Raw genomic sequence first — 25033 nt, forward strand, 5'->3', positions numbered from 1 at the left:
AAATGATAAGGGTTTATGCTGATATCGTCCAAAACCACACTTTACCAGGGGTGTTTCCAAACTTTTGGAGGGCAGTGTAGGTCTACTTCCAATAGATGGCGCACAAAGGCAAGAATTGCCTGCCTTTGTAGCGATTTACATCTTTAAAGGTGTATACAAATTATTTTAACGTCACATACGACATTATAAAGTTGTAAAGTCAAAGGCCTCTCTCTTTCTCTCTCATACACACTCAAAGACACAATAGCAAAATGTGTATACATACCTGCACAACCTCTGTCCCTTCATCTATATTTTAGCAGAACAAATAAATGTTCATATATTTGGTTTTAGCTCTGCAGCCCACCTTCTAACTTAGTGGTTTTAATCTAAAGAATGATTATTTCCTCGTAAAAAGGCTAAGAAAAAGTGGGTGTACTGGTACTAGAGATCAGTCAAAATGGCTAAATTGCTCGAAAATGATTATTGTTTTCTGTGTATTTGCATTTCAATATATTTTAACGTTTCTCAGTGTCATTATTTAGTTGTTAAGCGAGAGAAGTATAATGAAGAAGACGTTATCACCGGTTAGCTGTTACTATTCTCAACGCTGAACTGGATGGACCAATCACTGTTGCTTGTGATGACTATATAAGGTTATAGAGATTGACGGAACGTAATGTAGGGTTTATATGAACAGATTTATACTGTAGCTATAATGTACTAAACACGTCCTGAGATTTAAATGGGAATCATTGGGGCTGTGCATGCGCCCCCTGCAGGAAAACAACTCCGTGTCCCATAGGAAACAGTTCTGTAGTAGCATTTACCGCCCAATGGGCTCAACCCACTGATGAAAGCGCGAGCTCAGCGCTTGTTCTTCATCTTCATCAAAGCTCGAGCGCAGCGTGCGACACTTCAGGGGTGACGGACTCTAAAACGATGGATTACAAACTCTGAATTTAGTTACCAATAACAAGTTATCATTATTCATACTGGTCATTTTGAACGTCATTTTCTGACGCACTCATAACGTTTTTTTCTGAGCAAAAATAGCCTAAAAATATATTTACTTCGACATAAGCGCAATGTTCGTTTACCATTAACGGCGCAATATAGATTTGAAGTTTGTAACTTTCTTTTGTTGCTGAAAACTCTTTAAACAATGGACTTAATATACTGTAAAGTCCTACTGACTCTCCTGAGCGTATTTCAGGTAAGAAATATTTCTTTATGGACAGAAGAAACATTTGTTTTTAATATAGTTTTGATGTGGTTTTAATATAAGTTGTTTTTTTAAAGTTATTTCAGGTTCGTAGTGACACTGTATCACCGTCAAAACATCCAGGTAAAAGATTTTTTCCCCCCTTCATAACTAGTAGAAATGTGTCGCAAAAACTTTTGGTAGGGCTACATTTAGATCAAATTCGTTATTTTGGTTAAATTTGGCCTAATAAACAGGAGAAATTAATCTTAAATTGAGCTATGGATGGATGCTTTTTTGTTTGATTTTCTTCTCTCAATTATGTTGAATTTAAAAGGTTCATTTAATCCAGTGCAACCTTTATTTACTGAAAAACCTTTATTTAATAAAAAATGATTTATGCTTTATTGACAAATGATCTCTTTTAACGTCCCCTGAAACACTGAAAACGTCACTGTAATCGCAGCGATGATAACCCACGGATTTTTTTTTAAAATCGGTTTAACGTTAAAGATCCTTTCTCTGTCTGAAAATGAGACCAACATACTCTTTCCTCCATCCACAGCAACACTTTATGCTCGAAATCTGCTCTACAACTTATCTAGTTTTGAAAAAAAAAAAAAAAAAAAAAAACGTTTTATTGATGAAGGAAAATTGATTCAGCATTGAGATCATCTTTGGCCTCTGTGAAATGTTATGACATATATTATGAAACTCACAAAATGAGGACATCTTTACAAGCAATACATAGTATTTACCTAAAGAAATTAATAAAGAAACAAAACTAAAACTATATGCATTTATTATAAATGATTAAGATATAACATCATTTATCACCTTGTAATTTAATGGCATTTTAATACATTTGTTTCATTAAACCACTAAAGTTGCTGATAGAAAATTCAAGATTTGACCTATTATGAAAATACTACAGAATTGTCCAAATTAAAATTAAAAAAAAAATTTAAAAAAAAATTGGTAACACGTTATTTTAGTGCCATAGTTACACGTTACTATATGTACATACTATGGTAATAACGGTAAATTATGCATAATTACAAGTAACTTACCCTAAACCAAACCCTAACTGTAACTCTATAGTAAGTACATGTAGTTTATGCATCCATTTTTATGCATTATATTACAATGTAACTACGGCACTGTAAAATAAAGTGTAACCAAAAACTGGACCGAACCAGTGATAAACCAACATGTAAAAAAATGATAATTTCCATAACTGTCAACTGGATTGAGACTTCAAACTCTCACTATAATGTTTTTTCATTTGTGTGTACAGTATTTGCATTGATGTACATGCATAGATTTGATGTATGTTGTACTCAGGCCTGCAGGTGCTGGCCACGGCTTCACACTACTGGCCCCTGGATTCAGTGGAAGGGATCCACGGTCTTTCGGACCAGATTGGGAACAGAACAGGTCATGTTAATGGGACTGAGATAAGTATGTGAACATGTCACAACTGCCTTTCTTTCTTTCTTTCTTTCTTTCTTTCTTTCTTTCTTTCTTTCTTTCTTTCTTTCTTTCTTTCTTTCTTTCTTGTCACCACAGCTGTTTAACATTCTTCTATGGTCACGTCTTAGTTGCAGAAATCTCTGTGGCTTTGCAGCTGTCTTCAGTTCTTAAAATGAACTGATTTGCTCATTTGAGTCGAAAAGTTGAGGACTTACATGATTACCTCATTTGTGATGAAGACAAACGACTATGACATTTAAGGGTGTCAAAACTACAGTTTCTCTCAGTGATTTACTAGTCCACTTGGAGTTTTAAACAGTTTCTCTCAGTGATTTACTAGTCCACTTGGAGTTTTAGTGGACCAAACTCACCAACATACATCACTAGTCAAATAACTCTGCAATGCGCTTGGTAAACAGATATGTTAAAAATAAGGAATTTGTGCATGTAAGACAAACATCCACACGTCATTCCATAGCTGGAGTATATTTCCAGTGTAAGTACAGTATGGCATTTGTTCTGTGCCTGTTAATTCAGAACAAATGGAGAGCTGAGAGGAATTCTCTAGGCCCCTCAGTCTTGTGTTCGGCCCAATGTGTCCCATGTGCGGACTTGAAAGATATGTTAAAATCTCACTTCTGCATTGAATGTTACACTGGTCATCTTGTCCACCATGTCTGCCTGAGTGTCTCACAATGTCCTTTTTTCCATCTCATGTCTCTATACTCATTTGTACATGTGTCTGTTGCTGAATCACTTGTTTTATGTTTTTTTTTTCTGTCTCACTTTCTTTATTTCCACATTCTCTCCATCACAGCTGTCAGAATCCACAACCACACTGTCCTGACTACCCATAATTCTTCTTCTGTGTATACCAATGACTCTGCCTACACTAACATTTCTGCCACTGTAGGTGAGGCTCTCACACATGTTCATTCACTGCTTAGTACACAGCTGGGTCTCTAAGAACAGTATCAGGGCCTATACATTCATGTAGATCTTGTATATCAGCAGGACATCATTAGGAGAAAATAAAATAAAAAAAAAAAACTCTGATATATGACCATTTACATTAGAGTGATTGAAGCATGAATTTTTTAGTGCTGTTTAATCTGGCAATCTTCACTGAAATCAAACCTTTCGTAAGCTTTACGAGTGATTTTATTGGATCTAGTGTGTTTGTGCAACTGCATTTGAAAACCTTGCCCCATTTTGGAAATCTACTGTTTGCATTGTGATTTGTTATGTCAGTTCATTTAAAACAAAAGCCCCAGCCAGAAAACAATTATACAGGGATTTGAATCTGATTGGTCGAGCAGCGTTGCAGGAGTGCTGTTATTTATTAAACAGTCCTGCAATGTGTCACCGTGCAGCATTGTAACTAATCTGTTTTCATGGTGTTGGTAAGATTTTTTTTAATGGCCTGCATTTATTTGATCAAAAAAAAAAAACAAAAAAAAAAAACAGTAAAGACATTATAATAACTGTTTTCTATTTTAATATATTTTAAAATGTAATTTATTCCTGTGATGGCAAAGCTGAATTTTCAGCAGCCATTACTGATTCAGCCATGCTGATTTGGTGCTTAAGAAATATTTATTAATATAAAATAATAATATTAAAATAATATTATTATTATTATCAATGTTGAAAACAATTGTTCTTCTTAATATTTTATGTTCAAGATTATATTCAAGTTCAAAAGAACAGAATTTGTAACATCTAGTATTTGTTAAATCTCTTTACTGTCACTTTTGATCAATTTAATGTGTCCTTGCTGAATAAAAGTATTAATTTCTTTAAAAAAAATAGAAAGAAAGAAAGAAATTCCCAACTTGGTAACTTTAAAATTAAAGGGATAGTTCACCTAAAAATGAAAATTATCCTATTATCCACTCACCCTCAAATGATCCTAGGTGTTTATGACCTTCTTCTTTCAGACGAATACAATCAGAGATATATTAAAAATATCCTGGCTTTTCCAAGTTTTATAATGATAGTGAACTGGGGGTGTTTTGAAGCCCAAAAAAATGCATCTATCCATCATAAATATAATCCATACGGGCTTCTGAAGTGAAGCGATGGGTTTTGTAAGAACATACATATTTAAAACTTTATAAACTGAAATAACTAGCTTCGACCAGACAACTGTACACATACTACGCAAGATGCGCCAAATGAGTAACGCTTCACGCGATGTATGACGCAGGATGTAGGAGAATATATGCCTCTCGCGGTTTAAACAAATATGGCTGGGCAAAAAACTGAAGCTCCTCTTCTCTTATATTGACATCCTCAGACATTTCTCTTTGAAATTTCTTGTTTTAGACTTCAAATTTATGACCGGTGTTGAGTTTTGCTCTATCCTCTGAGCTTCCATGTTGCGTCATGTGTCGGGTCGGGGTTATTCTTCCGCCACGAAGTGATGCGTATGACCATCTGCCGGAAGCTAGTTATTATACTTATTAAAATTTTAAATATGGATATTTTTCTTACAAAAACCCCTGGATCCGTGTGGATTATATTTATAATGGATGGATGCATTTTTTAGGAGGGGGGCTTCAAAACAGACCCCCACTACCATTATAAAGCTTGGAAGAGCCAGGATATTTTTAAATATATACTATATTGCCAGAAGTATTAGGACGCCCCTCCAAATGATTGAATTCAGGTGTTCCAATCACTTGCAGACTGCTTCTACAAACATTTGTGAAAGAATGGGTCGCTCTCAGGAGTTCAGTGAATTCAAGCATGGTACCATGATAGGTTGCCACCTGTGCAATAAATCCATTTGTGAAATTTCCTCACTACTAAATATTCCACGGTCAACTGTTAGTGGTATGATAACAAAGTGGAAGCAATTTGGGAACAACATCAACTCAGCCACGAAGTGGTAGACCACGTAAAATCACAGAGCGGGGTCAGAGCATGCTGAGGCGTACAGTGCGCAGAAGTCGCCAACTTTCTGCAGAGTCAATAGCCACAGACCTCCAAACTTCATATGGCCTTCAGATTAGCTCAAGAACAGTGCATAGAGAGCTTCATGGAATGGGTTTCCATGGCCGAGCAGCTGCATCCAAGCCTTTCATCACCAAGTGCAATGCAAAGCGTCAGATGCACTGATGTAAAGCATGCCGCCACTGGACTCTAGAGCAGTGGAGATGTGTTTTCAGGAGTGACGAATCACGCTTCTCTATCTGGCAATCTGATGGACGATTCTGGGTTTGGTGGTTTCCAGGAGAACAGTACTTGCCTGACTGCATTGTGCCAAGTGTAAAGTTTGGTGGAGGGGGATTATGGTGTGGGGTTGTTTTTCAGGGGTTGGGCTTGGCCCCTTAGTTCCAGTGAAAGGAACTCTTAATGCTTCAGCATACCAAGACATTTTGGACAATTTCATGCTCCGAACTTTGTGGGAACAGTTTGAGGATGGCCCCTTCCTGTTCCAACGTGACTGCGCACCAGTGCAGAAAGCAAGGTCCATAAAGATGTGGATGAGCGAGTTTGGTGTGGAGGAACTTTACTGGCCTGCACAGAGTCCTGACCTCAACCTGATAGAACACCTTTGGGATGAATTAGAGCGGAGACTGTGAGCCAGGCCTTCTCGCCAACATCACTGCCTGACCTCACAAATGCACTTCTAGAAGATTTCCATAAACACACTCCTAAACCTTGTGGAAAGCCTTCCCAGAAGAGTTGAAGCTGTTATAGCTGCAAAGGGTGGGCCAACTCCATATTAAATTCTACAGATTAAGAATGGGATGTCATTAAAGTTGATATGCACGTAAAGGCAGGCATCCCAAAAGTTTTGGCAATATAGCATATCTCTGATTGTGTTTGTCTGAAAGAAGATAGACATATACAGCTAGGATGGCTAGAGGGTAGTAAATCATGGGATAATTCTCATTTTCTCATTATAGCATATAAAGGCAGCATTAATATTAGCACAGATTGTGTGTGTGATTTTGTAATACAGATCCCCCTTTTTTACTGTAAATTTCAAAATTAAAATCTAGTTCACAAAGGCATGCCGATACCCTGGATCTCACTGCATAGATGGATGTTTAGTCCTCTGTAGTCTGTACCTCTTTATCTCTCTGCCTCCACAGTACAACTGTTGTTCACTTGCTCCACACTTCAGTCTGTCTCCTCTCTGTCTTCTGCCATTCACTGTGTCTTCACTGAGCACTCTTTTCCATCATCATCATCTCTTCTCTCAACTCATCCATTCATGAGGTGCGATGGTGCTACGGCTCCCACTGTGATCCACACATCCTGGTTTTTTAGTTATAATACCGGAAGATTTATTGGCCAAAGTCACTGCCCTCGCAAAGGAACAACTTGCCATTGATAAAAATCAGACTGTCATGAATCATCTGCAGTTCAATTGTTCAGATGGGGGCTTTTAAATTCCCTAGTTACTCATAATTCAGGAGATCTGTTCTTGTTGTTTTAGAGGATGGAGCAAACTGCTCATATTTTTACTATATGGGTAAAAGGTTAGGATTACACCATAAAGTGTCTTCCCCATAAAGACTTTGTCTTTCAATTAGGCTATCAATGATTATTCACCCAAAAGATTTAGCATGAGGTGATTATAAACTTAGAAATGTTATATTGCAAGTGTTATAATCTTGTTGGTTGGTCTTTCATCGTGTAGACATTGTAGAAGGAATGGTGAATAAGGGCATCTATCTGAACGGTGATAATGGGGCCACTTTCCTTCACTTTGGCAACTATAAGGACTCCTGCATAAGTGATCCTACTCTGTGCGGACCTGCCGGTGAGTTTTTATCATCCTCATGCTCTCTTTTCTTTTGTTATAGAAGTGCATCTTTATATGGTCATAGATGTATGACAGTTGAGTAATGTGTTGCTCAGGTTTATACATGACGTAATAAAGGCTAATGGGTCAAAATTAAGTTTATATTTCTCAAGAGCAAATATATCAACTTACATCAAGCTGATATCATCTGTTATTCATCTATTCACATCACTGCAAATTCTTTTGCTCACAAAAAGAATATGTTGCATTTATATTTATTTTCCAGGGCTTGCCCAAAGTAAGACTTGTGATGTTGTTTGTAATGAAGCAGCCTGGATCTAATAAAGAAGCTTTTGTTTTGTTAAGTTAGATCAGTACGTATCGGAAAAAGAGCTTGGTGGTTGATGAGAGCCAAAGGATTATGAAATAAAATATAATATTATTAATATTATTTAAAATGTTTATTTTAAACATATTTTGAATTTTGAATGGCAAATCCTAACCTACTGTTTATTTCACTTCAGAATTAAAATTTACTGATAATTTACTCACCCCCATGTCATCCAAGATGTTTTTGTCTTTCTTTCTTCAGTAAAAAAAAAAATATATGTATGGTTTTTGATGAAAATATTCCATCATTCTCCATATAGTGGACTTTAACAGTTACCAGCAGATTGAAGGTCCAAATTGCTGTTTCAGTGCAGCTTCAAAGGACTGTACACGATCCCAGCCAAGGGATAAGGGTCTTATCTAGCATAACAATCGGTCATTTTCTAAAAAAAAACTAAAATGTATATACTTTTTAAACACAAATGTTCATCTTGCACTAGCTCTGCAATGCGCCATGCATAACGTACTCACATTGGAAAGGTCACGTGTGATCATCCGACATCGTTATTTTACCTTTTTTTTTTTTTTTTTGTAAAGCCCATTTGACTTAGTCTTTGCACATTCACTTTGTAAACACTTGCTCGGTACTACCACTTACACATTACGTAATGCGTGGCGCATCACAGAGCTGGTGCAAGACGAGCATTTGTGGTTAAAAAATGAATGACTGATAGTTTTGCTAGATAAGACCATAGAGTGTAAAAAAATATGGACGTAGTGTCCGTGACGTTACCCATAGAGTTCTGAACAGCAGATTTGAGGCGAAAATGAGGCCGCTGCGGGTCACCGTTCCATCATCGTTCTTCAAGAAATGATGCAACCTGGGCAGTGTTTATGTTGTAAAACTGTATATGATCATATAGCTCACAAAAAAATTAGCCCGCGTCCAAAATGCAGCAGTTTTAGTTATAATATCCAAGCAGTGCTGTCAGAGTTTGTGGTGTCTTGAGAGGGATATTCTCCAGCAATAGTCATAGTAAATCTCACGAACAAAACTTTTAGCCAATGCCACGATGATCCTTTTCTTCCGCATGCGTGCACATCTACACAGATCTGTCTTGACCATTAACGCAGCAAACCATATTATTTTATAATTGTATAAAATAATCCCAAAAAAAGCACAAACACGGCAGAGATGCCAAATTCAGCGGCTGGAATTAGCTGAGGTAAAGTGAGTGACGGCTCAAAGACAGCAGCACTCAAGTGACCACGCCCTTAATTATTCAGAACTTTAAGGCTTAATATAATTTCAACGGATGAGTTGAAAAACTCAAAAGGGCAACATTAACAGTACAGACCAAAACCACAATTTGAACCAACCTGTAAACATATTTTTTTCTGCTATAAAATTGTCCATTTTAACATGGCACTCAATGAGATTCTGCTCTCTTTTAAGCCTGTCCCTAGTGGTCAGTCGATGAATTGCAGTTTAAGTCACTTCCGTATTGGCCTCAAGAGAAACTGGGGGAGGTTGCCGCTTGGATAAGACCCTTATTCCACGTCTGGGATTGTGTAGAGCTCTTTGAAGCTGCATTTAAACTGCAATTTGGACCTTCAACCTGTTGTACCAAGTTGAAGTCTACTCTTTGGAGAAAAATCCTGGAATGTTTTCCTCAAAAACCTTAATTTCTTTTCGACTTAAGAAAGAAAGACATAAACATCTTGAATGACATGGGGGTGAGTAAATTATCAGGAAATTTTAATTCTTGAGTGAACTAATCCTTTAACTATTACTCTTGGACAGGGATAACGTTCTCCTTCTTCTGGAAAAACAATGAGGTAGAGTCTCGTTTTGCGATTGCATCCGGAGGTAAAGTCGTCTCAAGCGGTTTCTCTGTCTACTCCAACCCTCATGGTGGATACGTGGAGTTCTACACGAGAGGAGACTCCAAAACATGGAAAGCACAAATCAATCTCCCAGGTAGTTATTATTTGGGTGTGTGGGGGAAATTTTAGTTTTGGATATGGAAAGTGTTTAAATGTTTGGGGAACCAAATTATTTTGCCTTATCTCTAAAGCCAAAAAAAATTTCCCATGATCTTAAAATTTTGCACACATGGACATTTTGAAATACATTCTGGTTTGGAATTACACTTGCAGTCTGACCATAAATATTTTGAATATGTAGCTTTGTGCATAATTATATTGATTACATCCAGATGTCCAAAGTACTTGAGTCAGTGGGCTTCAGAATAAACTTTCTCTGTTGGACTTGACAGAGTGATTTAAATTTGTATCTTACTGTGAAAAAAAAAAAAAAAAAAATGAAAGTGCGAGTGAAAAAGTTGCTAATATCAAACCATTCAGCTGCCTGAGAAAATAATCAACTCTCTTTTTTCAAGATTTTTCAGTCATTTGGGGATTTGTGTGACTTCCAGAATACATCTTCAGTATCAATGTTTCTGCTTCTCTAACCTTCAGAATATCTGATCTTGTTTGGATTGAGATGGCTGCTAAGTTTAGTGATTGTATGCACCCAATTATTTTCTGAAAAAGGTGTTACAGGAGCATTTATATTTGTCCAGTGAATGTTACTAAATATGATAAATATGCAAATAAGAATATTAACCCAACAAATAGAAATGTACACCAAGGCCTCTAGGATACAGTCAGAACATGAACAGGATACCCCTAGATCATGTCTGTAAGACTAAAACATGTATTACTAAAGCATGACCAAATCCCTCAAAAAAGAGAGAGAGAACATTTTAAGTGGGATGATGTGATGAGACATTCTCCATATGCCATTTTATCCCTGGACAGATGAAATGAGCCATTGACAGTTCAAATCAGAGTTTCTGTATACCATGTCTTATTGGCTTCATTATAAGCTGATGAAATCCATTCCACATGCTGTCTCCAGCTCTCCGTTTCTGTTCATTTTAAACTTGTGTTTTATGGACCTAGACAGCATGATTAGATCTGGAAATAATATTACTATTATCTCTATTTCCAAACAGTCAATTGTTTTATTTATTTTTTGTTTGAAATTTCATTTGCTCACTTTTTCTCTCTCTCCTATCGTCTCTGTGCTTTATACAGGGCCCTACTGGACACACGTGCTCTTCACATGGACCCAAACGGAGGGGTTAAAGGTCTACATTAATGGAACATTCAGCAAAGAAGACCCCACAGGAAGTGTTTCCCATAACTATGGTGATCCCTATGCCGATCTGGTCATTGGCACAGGAAACACTGGGAGTTACGGCCACTATGCCACAGGTGCCTTCGATGAGTTTGTGATTTGGGAGAGGGCCCTGTCCCCTCAGGATATCTGGATGTACTACAATGCAGCAATTGGTAAGTAATTATGGAGCTCATTGTGACTCACATCTGCTGTGTTCATCATTTCATTTATCTATTAGTTTATTTTTTCTGTGGCAGCCTTCACTTGTCCCAACCATGTGCTTCTCTGCAGTTGTCAGCCATTGCCATTGTTGTCAGGGTTTCCAAAATTAGCTGCACTAGGTCTTTGGTGTCTCCAGCTTGTCCCAACATGCCTCTTAGCAGATGGTAGCTCTCCATGCTTTTATATATATTTAGAATATTTTTGGTTAATTATGTCTGTCTCTCATTATTCATTTGAAATAAAATAGCAATTAAGCCACTTTAATGGAACAATTAAGCCATGCTAAAAAGAAAAAAATCATTGGTAATGATTTTTTTCTTGAGCACCAAATCAGCATATTAGAATGATTTCTGAAGGATCATGTGACACTGAAGACTTTACTCGGAGTAATGGCTGCTGAAGAAACTTTTGAAATGTATAATACCTTTCCAAATCTCAACAACACTCTACAATCACCCATATTAATACAGAGAAAAAGTGTATGTTAGTGTACGTCCACAATGGTGGAGATCAAGAATGTTGGATTTCAGAACGTTCTGTTTGACTGTTTGGAAACAGAAACATCTGTGATGCTGATGATTTGCTTTTCTGCCATATCTCTGGAGTTATTACCCTGCGTGCAGGTTTATTATAGAGAGGAAGAAGCATTTGAAGACAATTTCCTTCATAGAAACCGGTCCACATTCCACCATTCCTCAAACGAACCACATTGAAGCACTGTTGAAATACCATTATATGTTTGTTCCTGAGCATGTCCTCAAAGACAGTTTTGTTGGCTTTGGTTGGAACTGCGCATATCTTTACCTTATATGTATGTGGTGGCGGGACGAATTTTATATCAGGGGTTTTGTTTTCTTTTAAACTGCAAGTGTTTGGAACCTCGTTCGGGCAGCTGGTTGAAGTTTCTTGCAGGCAGGATGTCTTCAGTGCGGCAAAGACAAATTTAAGCTCCAATAAGGCTGCAAATGGTTTCCATCCTCATCAGTAACAGAGACCAGACCAATGAGGTCTTTAACACCTGGAGAAAGCATTCCCATTCATCTAAATGCAGATGGCATAGTTACAGCATCTACTAGCAGGGCTAACAAGGCCATGCTAATCAGACAAACCTTGACCTTTTAGACAAGACAACTCAAAACTTTCCATTATCTTATAAAGAAGATTTAATTTTCTTCCATAACTAATACAATAAAAGGAAATTATATTAGGTACAGTACTGGACCAGTCATCTGGAATGTCTGGCCTGGACTGGGACGGATTTCCTTAATCAGTATTTTTGTCTTCTTTTCCAGTATATATATTGAAACATCCTTTAAAACCAGATGCATTTACTGAAGAAATAAAATTGGCTAATACTTTTTTCTCCGCTTTTAAGTGTTTTTCAGACAGTAGAACATGGCGCTAACAATAAAGCACAGGAGGAGCAAACTTTATCCATCTTGTTTATTATTTTCACTTCGGTTCTTACGTAGATTACGTCAGAGTTCAACAATTCAGACTTCCTGTTTCAAAATAGTAGTCCCAACACAATTCTACTTATGAACACAACATATACCTTAAAGGGTTAGTTCACCAAAAAATGAAAATTCAGTAGTTAATTACTCACCCTCATGCCGTTCCACACCCGTAAGACCTTCGTTCATCTTCGGAACACAAATTAAGATCATTAAGATCATTTCCTTTTTCAAACGCCCAGAAAGGTACTAAAAACATATTTAAATCAGTTCATGTGAATACAGTGGTTCAAACTTAATATTATAAAAATTATATAAAACACAAAACAAAATAATGACTTTATTCAAGAATATGCAGTGATGGGCGATTCCAAAACACTGCTTCATGAAGCCTCAAAGCTTTACGAATCTTTTGTTTTGAAACGGTGGTGCAGAGCACCAGTGTCACGTGATTTCAGTAAACAAGGCTTCGTTACATCGATTCTATTTCGAAATTTCAATGGTTCACGTGAATTTGGCAGTTTGATACATGCTCCGAAGCACTGAAACAAATGATTCATAAAGCTTCAAAGCTTCATAAAGCAGTGTTTTGAAATCACCCATCACTAGATATTGTTGAATAAAGTCGCTGTTTTTTGTTTGTTTGTTTGTTTTTTGGCGAACAAAAAGTATTCTCGTCACTTCATAACATTAAGGTTGAACCGCTGTAGTCACATGAACTGTTTTAAATGTTTTTAGTATCTTTCTGGGCATTTAAACAGGAAATGATCTTGCTGGCAATGCAGGCCTCACTGAGCCATCAGATTTTATCAAAAATATCCTAATTTGTGTTCTGAAGATGAATGAAGGTCTTACGGGTGTGGAACAACATGAGGGTGAGTAATAAATAACAATTTTCATTTTTGGGTGAACTAACCATTTTAATCCAATGTAAGTCACTTCGAAGTTCAAATAAAAGCATCTGCCAAATGCATAAATGTAAAATCATGTTTAATTCAATACCCCAATAATACCCTAACGGTAAGAAAAATAAAAAATACATTTTCATCTTTTATATTCTCAAGTAAATTATTTGACTTTTTATGGTCACAAATTTAAATCCATAAAACTTATTCTATACTGTTTTTTTGACAAGTATGGATCCATAGCAAATTTAAACAGGGATGATAGTGATTATTTAGGTCGACTTTTGGCATATATCCACTCGGCATGCTGATTGTTAGCTACTGTTAGAGATAAAGACCTTTTGTTAATGATAAAAAAAACATGTTGTTGAAGAAGAGAAAACCTACTGTTGTTTTGCACACGTCCATCTGTAATAGGCTCTAATGAGGGGCATAGTACAGAGTCATTAGAGAGCTGCTTTGCCAGGGGCCCTATAAACTGGCCTCACTGCAACTGACATGTGCATTCTGGGAAAGGTTTCACATGTGCCTTTCCAGCAGGTGTGAAGTATTTGTTCCATGAGATGAAGTGAAGTTGTTTAGAGCTCTTTAGATCATGGCTTCTATGTTTTGATTTTTTGACTTTTTAATTATCATATTCTGCCTTTTGTTTAAAATATTCTGTTTAATTATTCTATCCTATATAATTATCCATATTTATTTATTGTTTAAGGGTTAGTTGAAATTTTTGTCATTAATTACTCACCCTCATGTCGTTCCACACCCGTAAAACCTTCATTCATCTTCGGAACACAAATTAAGATATTTTTGATGAAATCTGTGAGCTTTAAAGTTACAATTACCACTTTCAAGGCCCAGAAAAGTAGTAAAGACATTGTTAAAGTAGTCCATGTGACTACAGTGGTTCAACCTTAATTTTATGAAGCGACAAGAATACTTTTTGTGCACATAGCCCCCGTTAAAAAAAAAAAAAAAAAACGACTTTATTCAACATTTTCTGTTCATGTGAGCACCCCGATGCATGCTTGTGATGCTAATGCAGGAGCCAGCCTGCACTGTGTTTACAACGTGAACAGCATAGGAGACTGACACAGAAGAGAAGAAATTATAAGAAATTGTAATAAATTCAAATGTTATATTAAAATTCACAAATTTTACAATTAATTTACATTATAAAAGCATTTAATTTATTTATTCATCTTAACACTTTTCTTTTCTTTTTCTTCTACCACAGATGAGAATGTGATGTCCACTTTCCCAACCAAAGCATCCATTAGTGTCACAACTGTGACAGATTCTCAGTTTCAGGTAAATTCTTCTGATCTGAGGTCAGCCATTGCACTTTCTGAATCTGTTTCTATGAGTCTAAACTGGAGTCTCCCAGAGGAAAGTAGAAAGATAACAGCAGAAATACAACTTCATCACATATTACTCTACATTTCAGGGTTATCTAAGAGATTTCAGCGGGCAGTAGACTAATGTACGTAAATGCAAACACATCTGTAATGAGGGTAGGCATTAACCTATCTCGTTTCTCTCTCAGCGAGAAGTAAAAAAATACATTCTTGTGGTGAATTTGCCAGTATCTCATTTTGAAATATGTTTGTCTTTGGTAGTCTGATTAATTGAGTTCACTGAAAAGACCACAAATACATAATGGGATTTCTCACTCATCAGCCTTAATCAAAACCATCCCAGCCTGGGTAGATTAACTGCAGTGAAGTCTGTTTTTAGAGTTTAAGATTCAAGAGTTTAAATAAAACATAAAAAAAAAAAAATCATGACCAGTTATTTATTTATGTGCTACTACTGTCAGCTAATTGCAATAATAATCAAACAGGTTTCCTGTGTTGTTTTAGTATTGTTGATATACTATTATAGATTTTGCTAATATTTTGAATTAGATTTTATTTTATATTTTCTGTCTTAATTTTAATTTTAGTTCATGTCTAGGTAATTTTGTTGTATGTTTTTGTCATTTTTATTATTATATTTTAAATATGTCTATAACTGTTATTAAGTTTTATTTATTTTAGTACTTAAATTTATACTAAACAAAAATGAGAAATGTTACTTTGAAGTTTTCTTCATATTTTATTTAATTTCAGTTAATGTTTATTTTATTTAAAGTAGTAAAAAAGTTTTTTTTATGGTTTTACATTTAGTTAATGATAATTAACCCTCTCCCGAACCATCATCCTATCTGCCATTGGTCAGCCAAACAGAGATAGTCACCCCCAAACTCACGCCATTGGTTGAGCTGATGTTGCTCGATGAGCTGCTCAAACAAATACTTTTCATGGGGAATCAAGGGACCATTCACATAGAATGTATTTCTGCATTTAAAAACTTAAGACATAAAGCAGGGATTTGAAAAAAATAAGGAAAGGTTTAGAGTTGTGTTTCCTAAAAGCTGTGTTTTTAGAACTGTGTGTGATGCACGAGAGCAAAAGATGTGAGATGCAAGCGCAGTGGTCAGAGACATTTGTCTAGTGTATTTTTACATAGAAAAACAATGGAAAAGTAGCACAGTTCTGTATGTACGGCCCTTACTGCATATTAAGCTATGAGAAAGTATTTAACTTATTGCAATAATTACCTTTAAGGTCTACCGTGTAAATGTGAACAGCAGTCACCGATTGCAAATACACTTAGACTTGTTGACTTCATTTGGATGATAGTAAATTAAGTTGGGCATTCAAGACACTGACATATCCTCTAAAGGCTCTCAGCAGTGTTAGACATGCCTCTTTTTACAGGCCCTCAATCTGTCTGCTCAGACTTTTTCCCTGCACAGTAATTAAATGAAAGAGTGAACGTACACAGACAATCACACGCACACAACACGGCCTCCCAGACAACACCTCACACACCCTTGGATGATTAGGTGTTATGAAGTCGACGCAGACATCGCTCTGGGATCGTCCGTATGCACACAGACGCACACACCCTTGGCAGGCGTACAACAAGAGTCCAGCATGAAATGAGGTTGAGGCTGAAGCTGTAAACACAAACAAATTCAGCTTTTTTGGAACTATTGTTTCCCCCCAGACTCTGAGGAAATGGAAAGAAATCGGAGATTGAACACTAACGCAAAGGACAACGCTGGCTGTTATTGAGGAGATCAAGAGAAGCAGAAAAATGGGGCAGAAAGGAGATCCAAGATTTTCCATAATGGCCACATGTAGAAAAAAATAAGACCTTAAACAACTAGTCTGGAGGTTATTTATTCAGACTTCATTGGAAAGTTCCAGTAAAAGTGGCATTTAATTTTGCTGTTAACATTCACATTCACAAATGAGAAAATGATTTAATAAAGTAATTTTAATGGCAAGTGCCAGCTATTCCGGTGCTTGTTGCTGAAATTATTATATTAAATTATGGGAAACCAAACCACAAGAATGCCATTTTATTTTGAATCTCAAGTCCAAGCCACACAGGGCCATTACATGTGATTGTGGGTGATTTTATGGAGTTCTGTTGATACATCCGCCTTGTATCTGTGTGTTACAGAGAACCACAGAGATGCCCCGACCTGCCTCCACAAACCTGACAGAGGTTGTTCAGAGACCTCAGGAACCCATGCAGTTACAAGCGCTGGACTTCCTTCAGTCTCTATCGTTTAACCTTCCAAACAAGACTATACCTCAGGAAACAGCCAACAACCTTACACAGGTAAAGATGTTTTTATTAACAAAGAAACATTGAGGTAAAAAAAAAAAAAAGAAATATTTCAGGTTCTGCACTATTTTTAGGACACTAATCAAATTAGTCAATTTGTGACATTAATTGTGTAATTATTTGTACAGAAGGTCAGATGGTCTTGTTCATTGAAGCACAAGATGCTCTTTGGAACTTCTTCAAATCTAATTTACTCAAATCTAGTTACTTTTTCAATTCACATTTCACTCAAATTATCATACTGATATTATAATTTGCCATGAAAATATTGTATTAACTTTAAAAAATATATACTACAGTTCTGAAGTTTGTGGTCAGCAAGATTATTTTGAAAGAAATTAATATTTTCGTTCAGCAAGGACATTGATAATATAATAATATAATATTTATATTTCAAATAAATGCTGTTCTTTTGACTTTTCTATTAATGAAAGAATCATGAAAATAATATGTTAGGGTTTCCACAAAAATATTAAGCAGCACAACTTATTATCAACGTTGATAATAATAAATGTTTCTTGAGCAGCAAATCAGCTTATTTCTCACCTTTAAGACATTCTATGTGTATTTGATTTTCTTCTTTTTGATGAACACAATCGAAGATATACTATATTAATAAATATCCTGACACATCCAAGCTTTATAATGGCAGTGAATGAGACCAACAAGTATGAAGCTCAAGAAAGTGCATCCATCCATTAAAAACGTGCTCCACACGGCTCTGGGGGTTTAAAACCTTCTGAAGCAAAGCAATGCGTTTGTGTAAGAAAAATATCCATATTTAACAAGTTATAAAGTAAAATATCTAGCTTCCGCCAGACTGCTTTCCGTATTCAACTTATGGAAAAAGCGTACCTGATGTCATGTCAGTTATGCTTTTTTTCGTAATTTGAATAAGGAAGGCGGTCTGGCGGAAGCTAGATATTTTACTTTATAACTTGTTAAATATGGATATTTTTCTTACACGAACACATCACTTCTCTTCAGAAGGCCTTAATTAACCCCCCAAAGCGCTGTGGAGTACTTTTATAATGGATGGATGCAGCCGATGCACTTTCTTGAGCTTCATACTCGTTGGTCCCATTCACTGCCATTATAAAGCTTGGACGCGTCAGGATATTTATTAATATATAACTCAGATTGTGTTCATCAGAAAAAGTAAGTCATATACTCCTAGGATGGCTTGAGGGTGAGTAAAGCTTGGGGTAATTTTCATTTTAAAGTGAACTAATGCTTTAATTTCTTTAGTTTGTGTTAAATAAGAGGCAATCTGGCGCTGAAATGTGTTGTATTTGAAGTCATGCTGGGTGTTCGTTGCCGCTATTATCAGTGACGGAAGGAAACAGTGTTCTCTTCGTACTCAGGCTCTTATTCCGGATACTCTCTATTAATTTTGGTGAAATCACAAAACAAAAAGCAAACAAATGGGTCCCTACTCTTAATATACAATCACTGATGAATATATTTGGTTTTATTGATAAAAAAATAAAAAAATATGCAAGAGCAGATTAGAACCCCAATCCTCTTGCACGCTTAGCAAAAATTCACCCACCAGACCATTAGAACACACAAGAATCAGAAGGGGATCGACATAGTGTAAGGATGAAGCTATCACATCAAACATGAGTTCTGTCAATAAATTAAATTAAATGTACTATTGAAATTAATTGATTTCTGGACATTAAAATGTTATTTTTTATGCATTTGTTGTTGTCCATTTCTGATATAGCCTTGTATTAGTACCCCCCACACACACACACTCCTGTCCCACCCACCTTTTAAAACAAAGTTACGCTAATTTGATAAAATAAAACACTACAGAATTATCTTCTCTGTTGCTTTTACACACACGTTTGAAACTCTCATACTGCTCTGTGTGTTGTAGTCTCTACTGAAGAGTGTGGATGAGGTCATTACTGCCAGCGACTGGAGAGAAAACAATGAGGTACGTTTAATGGATAGATTAATAATTGGATAGATAGAGAGATTCTATCTGTCCATTCATGAGTAGTTCAAACAAATCGGCACACTTTTTTCCACATTTCAGCACTTCTTTTGAACTAAAAGGATTTCATTTTGTAGAGTACTGCTGGTTTTATTTGTGTAACCTCAGTGAGCTGTATCATTTTTTGCACTTTGTCTTTTATCGGGGTGAGCAGTTGAGTCCTGTGGTCAATGGGCTGGTAGAGACTGTGGATAAGGTGATGCTGCAAATGGCCTCCAAGCTTCGGTCCAGCCCAGACTCAGAGGCTCCTCTGGCCATAGGGGGCAAGAGTTCTGTGGCAGGTCAGTACACACTCCAAAACACTTCTTCAAACTCCCATTTCCAGAATATCTATTCTTAGAAATTCACTCTCCCTCCCTTCCTGTACATACATGGCTGGCTTGAAGTATGTGGAGTATGTCCAAGTATGCTCATAGGGGGGTGCCTACCTAATACACATGCACGAATGCAGCACACAGGGTGAGCGTATCAATTAGACCTGAGTGAAGGAATTTAAGGCATTAAACATGACTTTAAAAAGTTATTTTTTATTGTTTCTTCAATAACATTTTCCTATTTTTTTTAGGAGTGTTGAAATGTTACATTTGCCCATACATTTTTATAATACATTTTCCTAAGAATTACCCAAAAAAATTATTTAGTTAATAGACCGAAATGTATTCCAAGGCATGATATATATTTTACATAGATGAGAAACAGTTGGAAGAAGTTCAAGATTTTAAATAGTGCAAAGTGCACATCTATCATGTCTTCTGAAAAGACTTAACATGAAATGAATCAGACATGGGCAATAATTCAGTTAAATTCAATTCGCATTTATTTGTATAGCATTTCAATTCAATTCGCATTTATTTTGAATGTATGTCAACATCACAATTTAAAGAATGCAGTTAGCAAATAATGTAATAATTTAGGCAATTCATTTACAATCACTGTTAGCAGTTTAACTGAAGGTAGAAGCAATGAGCTCCTGAAAAAATAAATTACATATTAACAATAATTAGGATATATAGAAATTTGGGAATGTGCATGTTGATCCAGATGATTGCGTCTTCTGAAGTCCTCGCAGGAGTTGGCGCCGTCTCTTCATAGGTGTTGGTCATCTGAGGTTTTCTTAAGAGGCTGGATCCAAACTAAAACATCTCTTAATCTGCTCTGTGCCAATTCAAAATAAGTATCATTGAAGTTCATTTCTGAATCATGCCCTCTGAGACACGCTTCACAGTCAACTGTATCTTCTGTTCTGATCCTCCCTTTGCTCTGATAAGACTGTGTTAGGACCAGAGGTCACATGAGAAAACCTTTCAGGTTGCCTGAGCTATTATTGAACTTCACTGTCACATTCAATGAATAAAGCATAAATAACCACAAGATCACAGATGAAACAGAGAGAAGGATAATTCACCCAAGAGCAAAATGTTGAGAAAAGACTTCCCCGGCCCTTAATAGAAAACAATACAATTACCACATTCAAGGTCCAGAAACGTAGTTAAAACATGGTTAAAATAGTCAGCTTGACTACAGTGGTTCAAACTTAATGTTATGAAGCGACGAAAATACTTTTTGTGCGCAAAAACAAAACAAAAATAATGACTTTATTCATCACATTCATCTCTCCTGTCATTCTCTTACACTATTTATGTTGCAGCGCTTCCTGGTTCTATGTCAGAACGCCAGCTCAGTATTGGCTGGCTCCTGCGTCAGCATCACACGCATAGTCGGAAGCACCGAACTGTGTTCACTGCATCAACTACATATGAGACTGATGGGGAGAGATGAATTTGTTGAATAAAGTCATTATTTTTGTTTTTGCGCACAAAAAGTATTTTCTCGTCGTTGAACCACTGTAGTCACATGGACAATTTTAACAATGTTTTTACTACTTTTCTGGACCTTGAATGTGGTAATTTCGTTGCTTTTTTATTGAGGATAAAAAAACAAAAAAAACTTGGATTTCTTTAAAAAATATCTTAATTTGTATTTTGAAAAAGAACAAAGGTCTTGTTGGTTTGGAACAACATGAGGGTAAGTAATTAATGACAGAAATTTCATTTTTGGGTGAAATAACCCTGTAAGCTACATTATCGTTCAGAATTTTGGAGATGGCAAGACTTTTTAATGTTTTTTAACTCCTTATGGGTTTCATTTATTTGATCAAAAATACAGTAAAACAGTAATATTGTGAAGTATTATTATACAATTTAAAATAAGTGTTTTCTATGTATTTTAAAGGGGTGGTTATGTGGTTTTTTTCTAGGCACAGTCTTTTTTTGGGGGCACAGTATAACATGTCTTAATGCTTCGTTTTTTTGAAAACGCTGTATTTTTCATATATTTTATCTTTATTCTACACCTCTGTTTCCACTGTCATATGAACGGCTCGTTTGACTTCCTGCTTCTATGAAGACACTCCCTCCGACATACGCAATGTGCTCAGATTGGTAGCAGGTTGGTAACTGGCCCAGTCTATCGTGATTCGCTGAAGCGTCTGGAAATGCCACGCCCCTTACCATCCGTTATTATGCGCTTAGGTGGAAAGTAAATAAAAGCGCCTATATTGCTGTATCAAATTGAGCCGAATCAGACCCAGATGAAGAGGAAAAAGCAGAACCTCTCCAATCGCGACTTTTAAAGGACGTTTATGAATGGTATTTCATTTAGTATTTGTGTCAAAGTGTTTAGATATGCTGTCACTGCTGTTTGTTAGCTTTCAATATACAGTTTTATCCTGATTAAAGCTTTCCTGTAGTAAATACATGCCTGAGTAGTCGCATTTTTGTAAAGGTATCTTTTAATTTATAGCATGAACAACTGTTTGTCTATGAACATAGAAGTTTGTTAGTGTTTGTTGCACTAGAATTTAGCTAACTGGCTTGCAAAAACGAGTTGCTCTTTGTATATGTCCTAGATGCATTAAAAACAGCAACAGAACTATAACATTACGTTTAAAAGACATGTAAGTTACAAACAATAAAATGTACTTACAGTTTGAAGACAATAAACAGCAGCTTCTGCTTTTAAAGTAGGAACTGCTTCATCTTTCAGTAAAAGCCTTTGTGTAAATCCAGCATTAAACTCGTGTAGATTCTGGAATCTGCCTTCAGCGCCGCATCCAGTGTAGAAAATATCACAGATAATAATGGGTTCTATATCTTTTGACGTGTCGCGTCGCGCAGCTCGCGTTCGGTGTAAACAACTCTTCCGCTTTCATTATGCTGCGCCACATGGCCTCGCCCACTTTGTTGCGTGTTCCCGGGGGCAGTGTTTATGTTAATAGCAAGGGTTTATGATGTCACCAACCCGGGAAGAAGCTTGTTGTAGTCCAAACCACCCGTTTTTGTAGGCAATAAAATGCCATAACTTTAAAAGACAATATCTCCGTTTGCATTGAACTTTCAGCGCTGTAACTTTGCAGATACTGTTTATGCTCAAGCAGCAACATTACACACTAACTAAAGTTAAAAAAGTGAAATCGCATGTAACCACCCCTTTAATATATTTTAAAATGTAATTTATCCCTATGATGGTAAAGCTGAATTTTCAGCATCATTACTTTAGTCTTCAGTGTCACATGATCCTTCAGAAATCATTCTAATATGCTGATTCAAAAGATTTCTTATTATTATCAATGTTAAAAACAGTTGTGCTGCTAAATATTCTTGTAGAAACTGCAGTACAATTTTTTTAGGATTCTTTGATGAATAGAAAGTTCAAAAGAACACTAAAAGAAATCTTTTGTAAAATTGTAAATGCCTTTACTGTCACTTTTTATCAGTTTAATCCATTTTGATGAATACAAGTTGTTTTTTATTAAATTAAATCAAAACAGTGCAATGTAGCCTTTTGAGTATTTTTTCAATTAAGTAAAAATTGCTTCAAGTCTGTAATAAAAAAATAAGTAACAAATTGCAAACAACAGAACTAATATACAGTTGTAGTAAACAGTGTTGACTGTTTACATTAATACTTCACAGAGAATTGCACCAAAAAGCAAAGTCACTTGTCAAAGAGCATGCTAACAGAATGTATATGAAACCAGCTGCACATGCGGGGACCGAATACAGTCAGTACTCGGTACTCAGTTTCACTGAATTGGTACCAAATTGTGGTTCTTTTGACCTTCTAGTAGTAATTAATGCAGTAACAAAGCAACAGTATACTCACTATGAACAGTGACCCTACCCTTTTTCAAATGTGTCTAGATTACTCTCTGATGAAGATCCCACAGAACTACAATCTGGCCAACTACCGGTTCCCCACACAAGGGAAGAGTTACATCTCAGTACCAGGAGAGGCCCTTACAATGCAGTGTGAGTATGCACATGTCTCACAAACACACACAAACCCTAAGATCTGGTGGCGATCCTTGTCCTGATCATGCAGCTTTATGTTAGTGAATGATTATTACTAGAAAGAGTGCGTTTGATATGATTTCACTGGAACAGGTTATCCTGTGCCGCAACAGAGAACTGTGCTTGTCTATGCCGTCTATGATCCGCCACTGACTAATGATATAAATCTTGCTTAAAGTAACAAACTTTAATGCTTTTCCACTTACCAAACCACAGTTTAACCATAATGTGCATAATGGAACAAACAAAACCTGGACTGGAGCATAGACATATGAAATGGAATGGATTGCTAAACAAACTGCCAGTCATTTTTTTTTCTTTTTCTTTTTGAATAGAAGGTTGTTGTTCTGAATCATTCCTACCCAATTTAACCCCTGATTATGAGTAAATGTGCGCGCACACATTGCATTGCTTTTATACGCCTCAAGCTACAGTGAAAGAGCACATTGTTTTCACATAAGGAGGATGAAGGACATTTATTTGTTGTCTGTCCTCTTTAGCCATAAACAACAAATAAACAATGCAATCAACTCTGATGACTTCCTGCTGCTCTCTAATGAAACTTGCCAATCACACAAGCCCCTCCAGGAGAAAACATTATATAATTTCGAGTAGTTTAGAGCAGAGTTGCATGAAAAACAGAGAGAATGTACGCGCTTGCCTTTTTTTAATGTATAAATGCGAGCAAGAATGAGTGTTGCAATGTTTCCCATGTGGTGGCAGTAATTATGAGGACATTAAAAGTTTTGTTTGTTTGACACCATTTTGGGGTCAGCTCTCCTCAGCTCCTCTGGCATGGTGCTGAACCTGAGCCCTGCTCTGTTCATTATAAACAGTTTTAATAAACTATGAAAGCTCTATTATCAGAAATGGCACATAAACGCTAGCACTGGCATTAGTGTGCCATTGAACTGCTTCTCCAGTGCAGCAGGACATATGGTATACTTCATTAACAGAACCAAGCAGAGCTTTTATATGGCAATTAAAGACAGCAAGAGAAGGCGCGCATTGAATCGCCGTGTAATCCCGCTGGGCCAAGTTTCTTTTAGTCTTAATAAAAACATTCGTAGAGAGATTTTGCCCCTTGGTTTGTGAGGTTATTGGCCTAGAGTCCAACTCAGAGGAGTTAGTTGGGACACAGTGATATTGCTTATTTGGTCCATTAACACCTGTAAAAGTACTAATAAGTTGTAAAAGTCCACAGCATGTTTCATATAATCCGAAACTGCAAACAAGCAACACTTTAGTGTTTTTATTATTAATATTATTATTATTATTTAAAATTAGCAAAAAAATCATGATTGTTGATTATCCTTTGATATGGTTATTAATAACTTAAACTAAAACGATTCAAAATTGTTTTTGGTAATTGAAATTAAGCTGAAATAAAATATAAATATTAGATGAAAAATTAAAAAGTAAACAAACAAAAATTAGAAGTGTTGCTTTGGCAAGTAAATGTAATGTGATTACGTTGAA

The 25033-nt window shown here is 36.2% G+C and overlaps 1 protein-coding gene across 3 annotated transcripts in view; it reads left to right on the plus strand.

The window, feature by feature from the left end:
* The first annotated feature begins 883 nt into the window (after nt 1-883).
* The window catches only part of adgrd1 (adhesion G protein-coupled receptor D1), a 77553-nt gene continuing 53403 nt past the window's right edge, over nt 884-25033 (plus strand). The window contains exons 1-12 of one of the 3 annotated variants that reach the window (XM_067395108.1): nt 884-1195; nt 1282-1327; nt 2528-2644; nt 3474-3569; nt 7314-7436; nt 9553-9729; nt 10851-11108; nt 14751-14824; nt 17030-17191; nt 19083-19142; nt 19357-19483; nt 23405-23512. In XM_067395108.1, the coding sequence (XP_067251209.1) occupies nt 1145-1195; nt 1282-1327; nt 2528-2644; nt 3474-3569; nt 7314-7436; nt 9553-9729; nt 10851-11108; nt 14751-14824; nt 17030-17191; nt 19083-19142; nt 19357-19483; nt 23405-23512 (1399 nt within the window). In that variant the 5' untranslated portion in view covers nt 884-1144. The remainder of the gene's footprint in view (nt 1196-1281; nt 1328-2527; nt 2645-3473; nt 3570-7313; nt 7437-9552; nt 9730-10850; nt 11109-14750; nt 14825-17029; nt 17192-19082; nt 19143-19356; nt 19484-23404; nt 23513-25033) is intronic. The other 2 variants (XM_067395106.1, XM_067395107.1) reach the window with 2 other exon arrangements.

Source organism: Chanodichthys erythropterus, chromosome 9 (assembly GCF_024489055.1).
Source record: "Chanodichthys erythropterus isolate Z2021 chromosome 9, ASM2448905v1, whole genome shotgun sequence".
Classification (NCBI taxonomy): Eukaryota; Metazoa; Chordata; class Actinopteri; order Cypriniformes; family Xenocyprididae; genus Chanodichthys; species Chanodichthys erythropterus.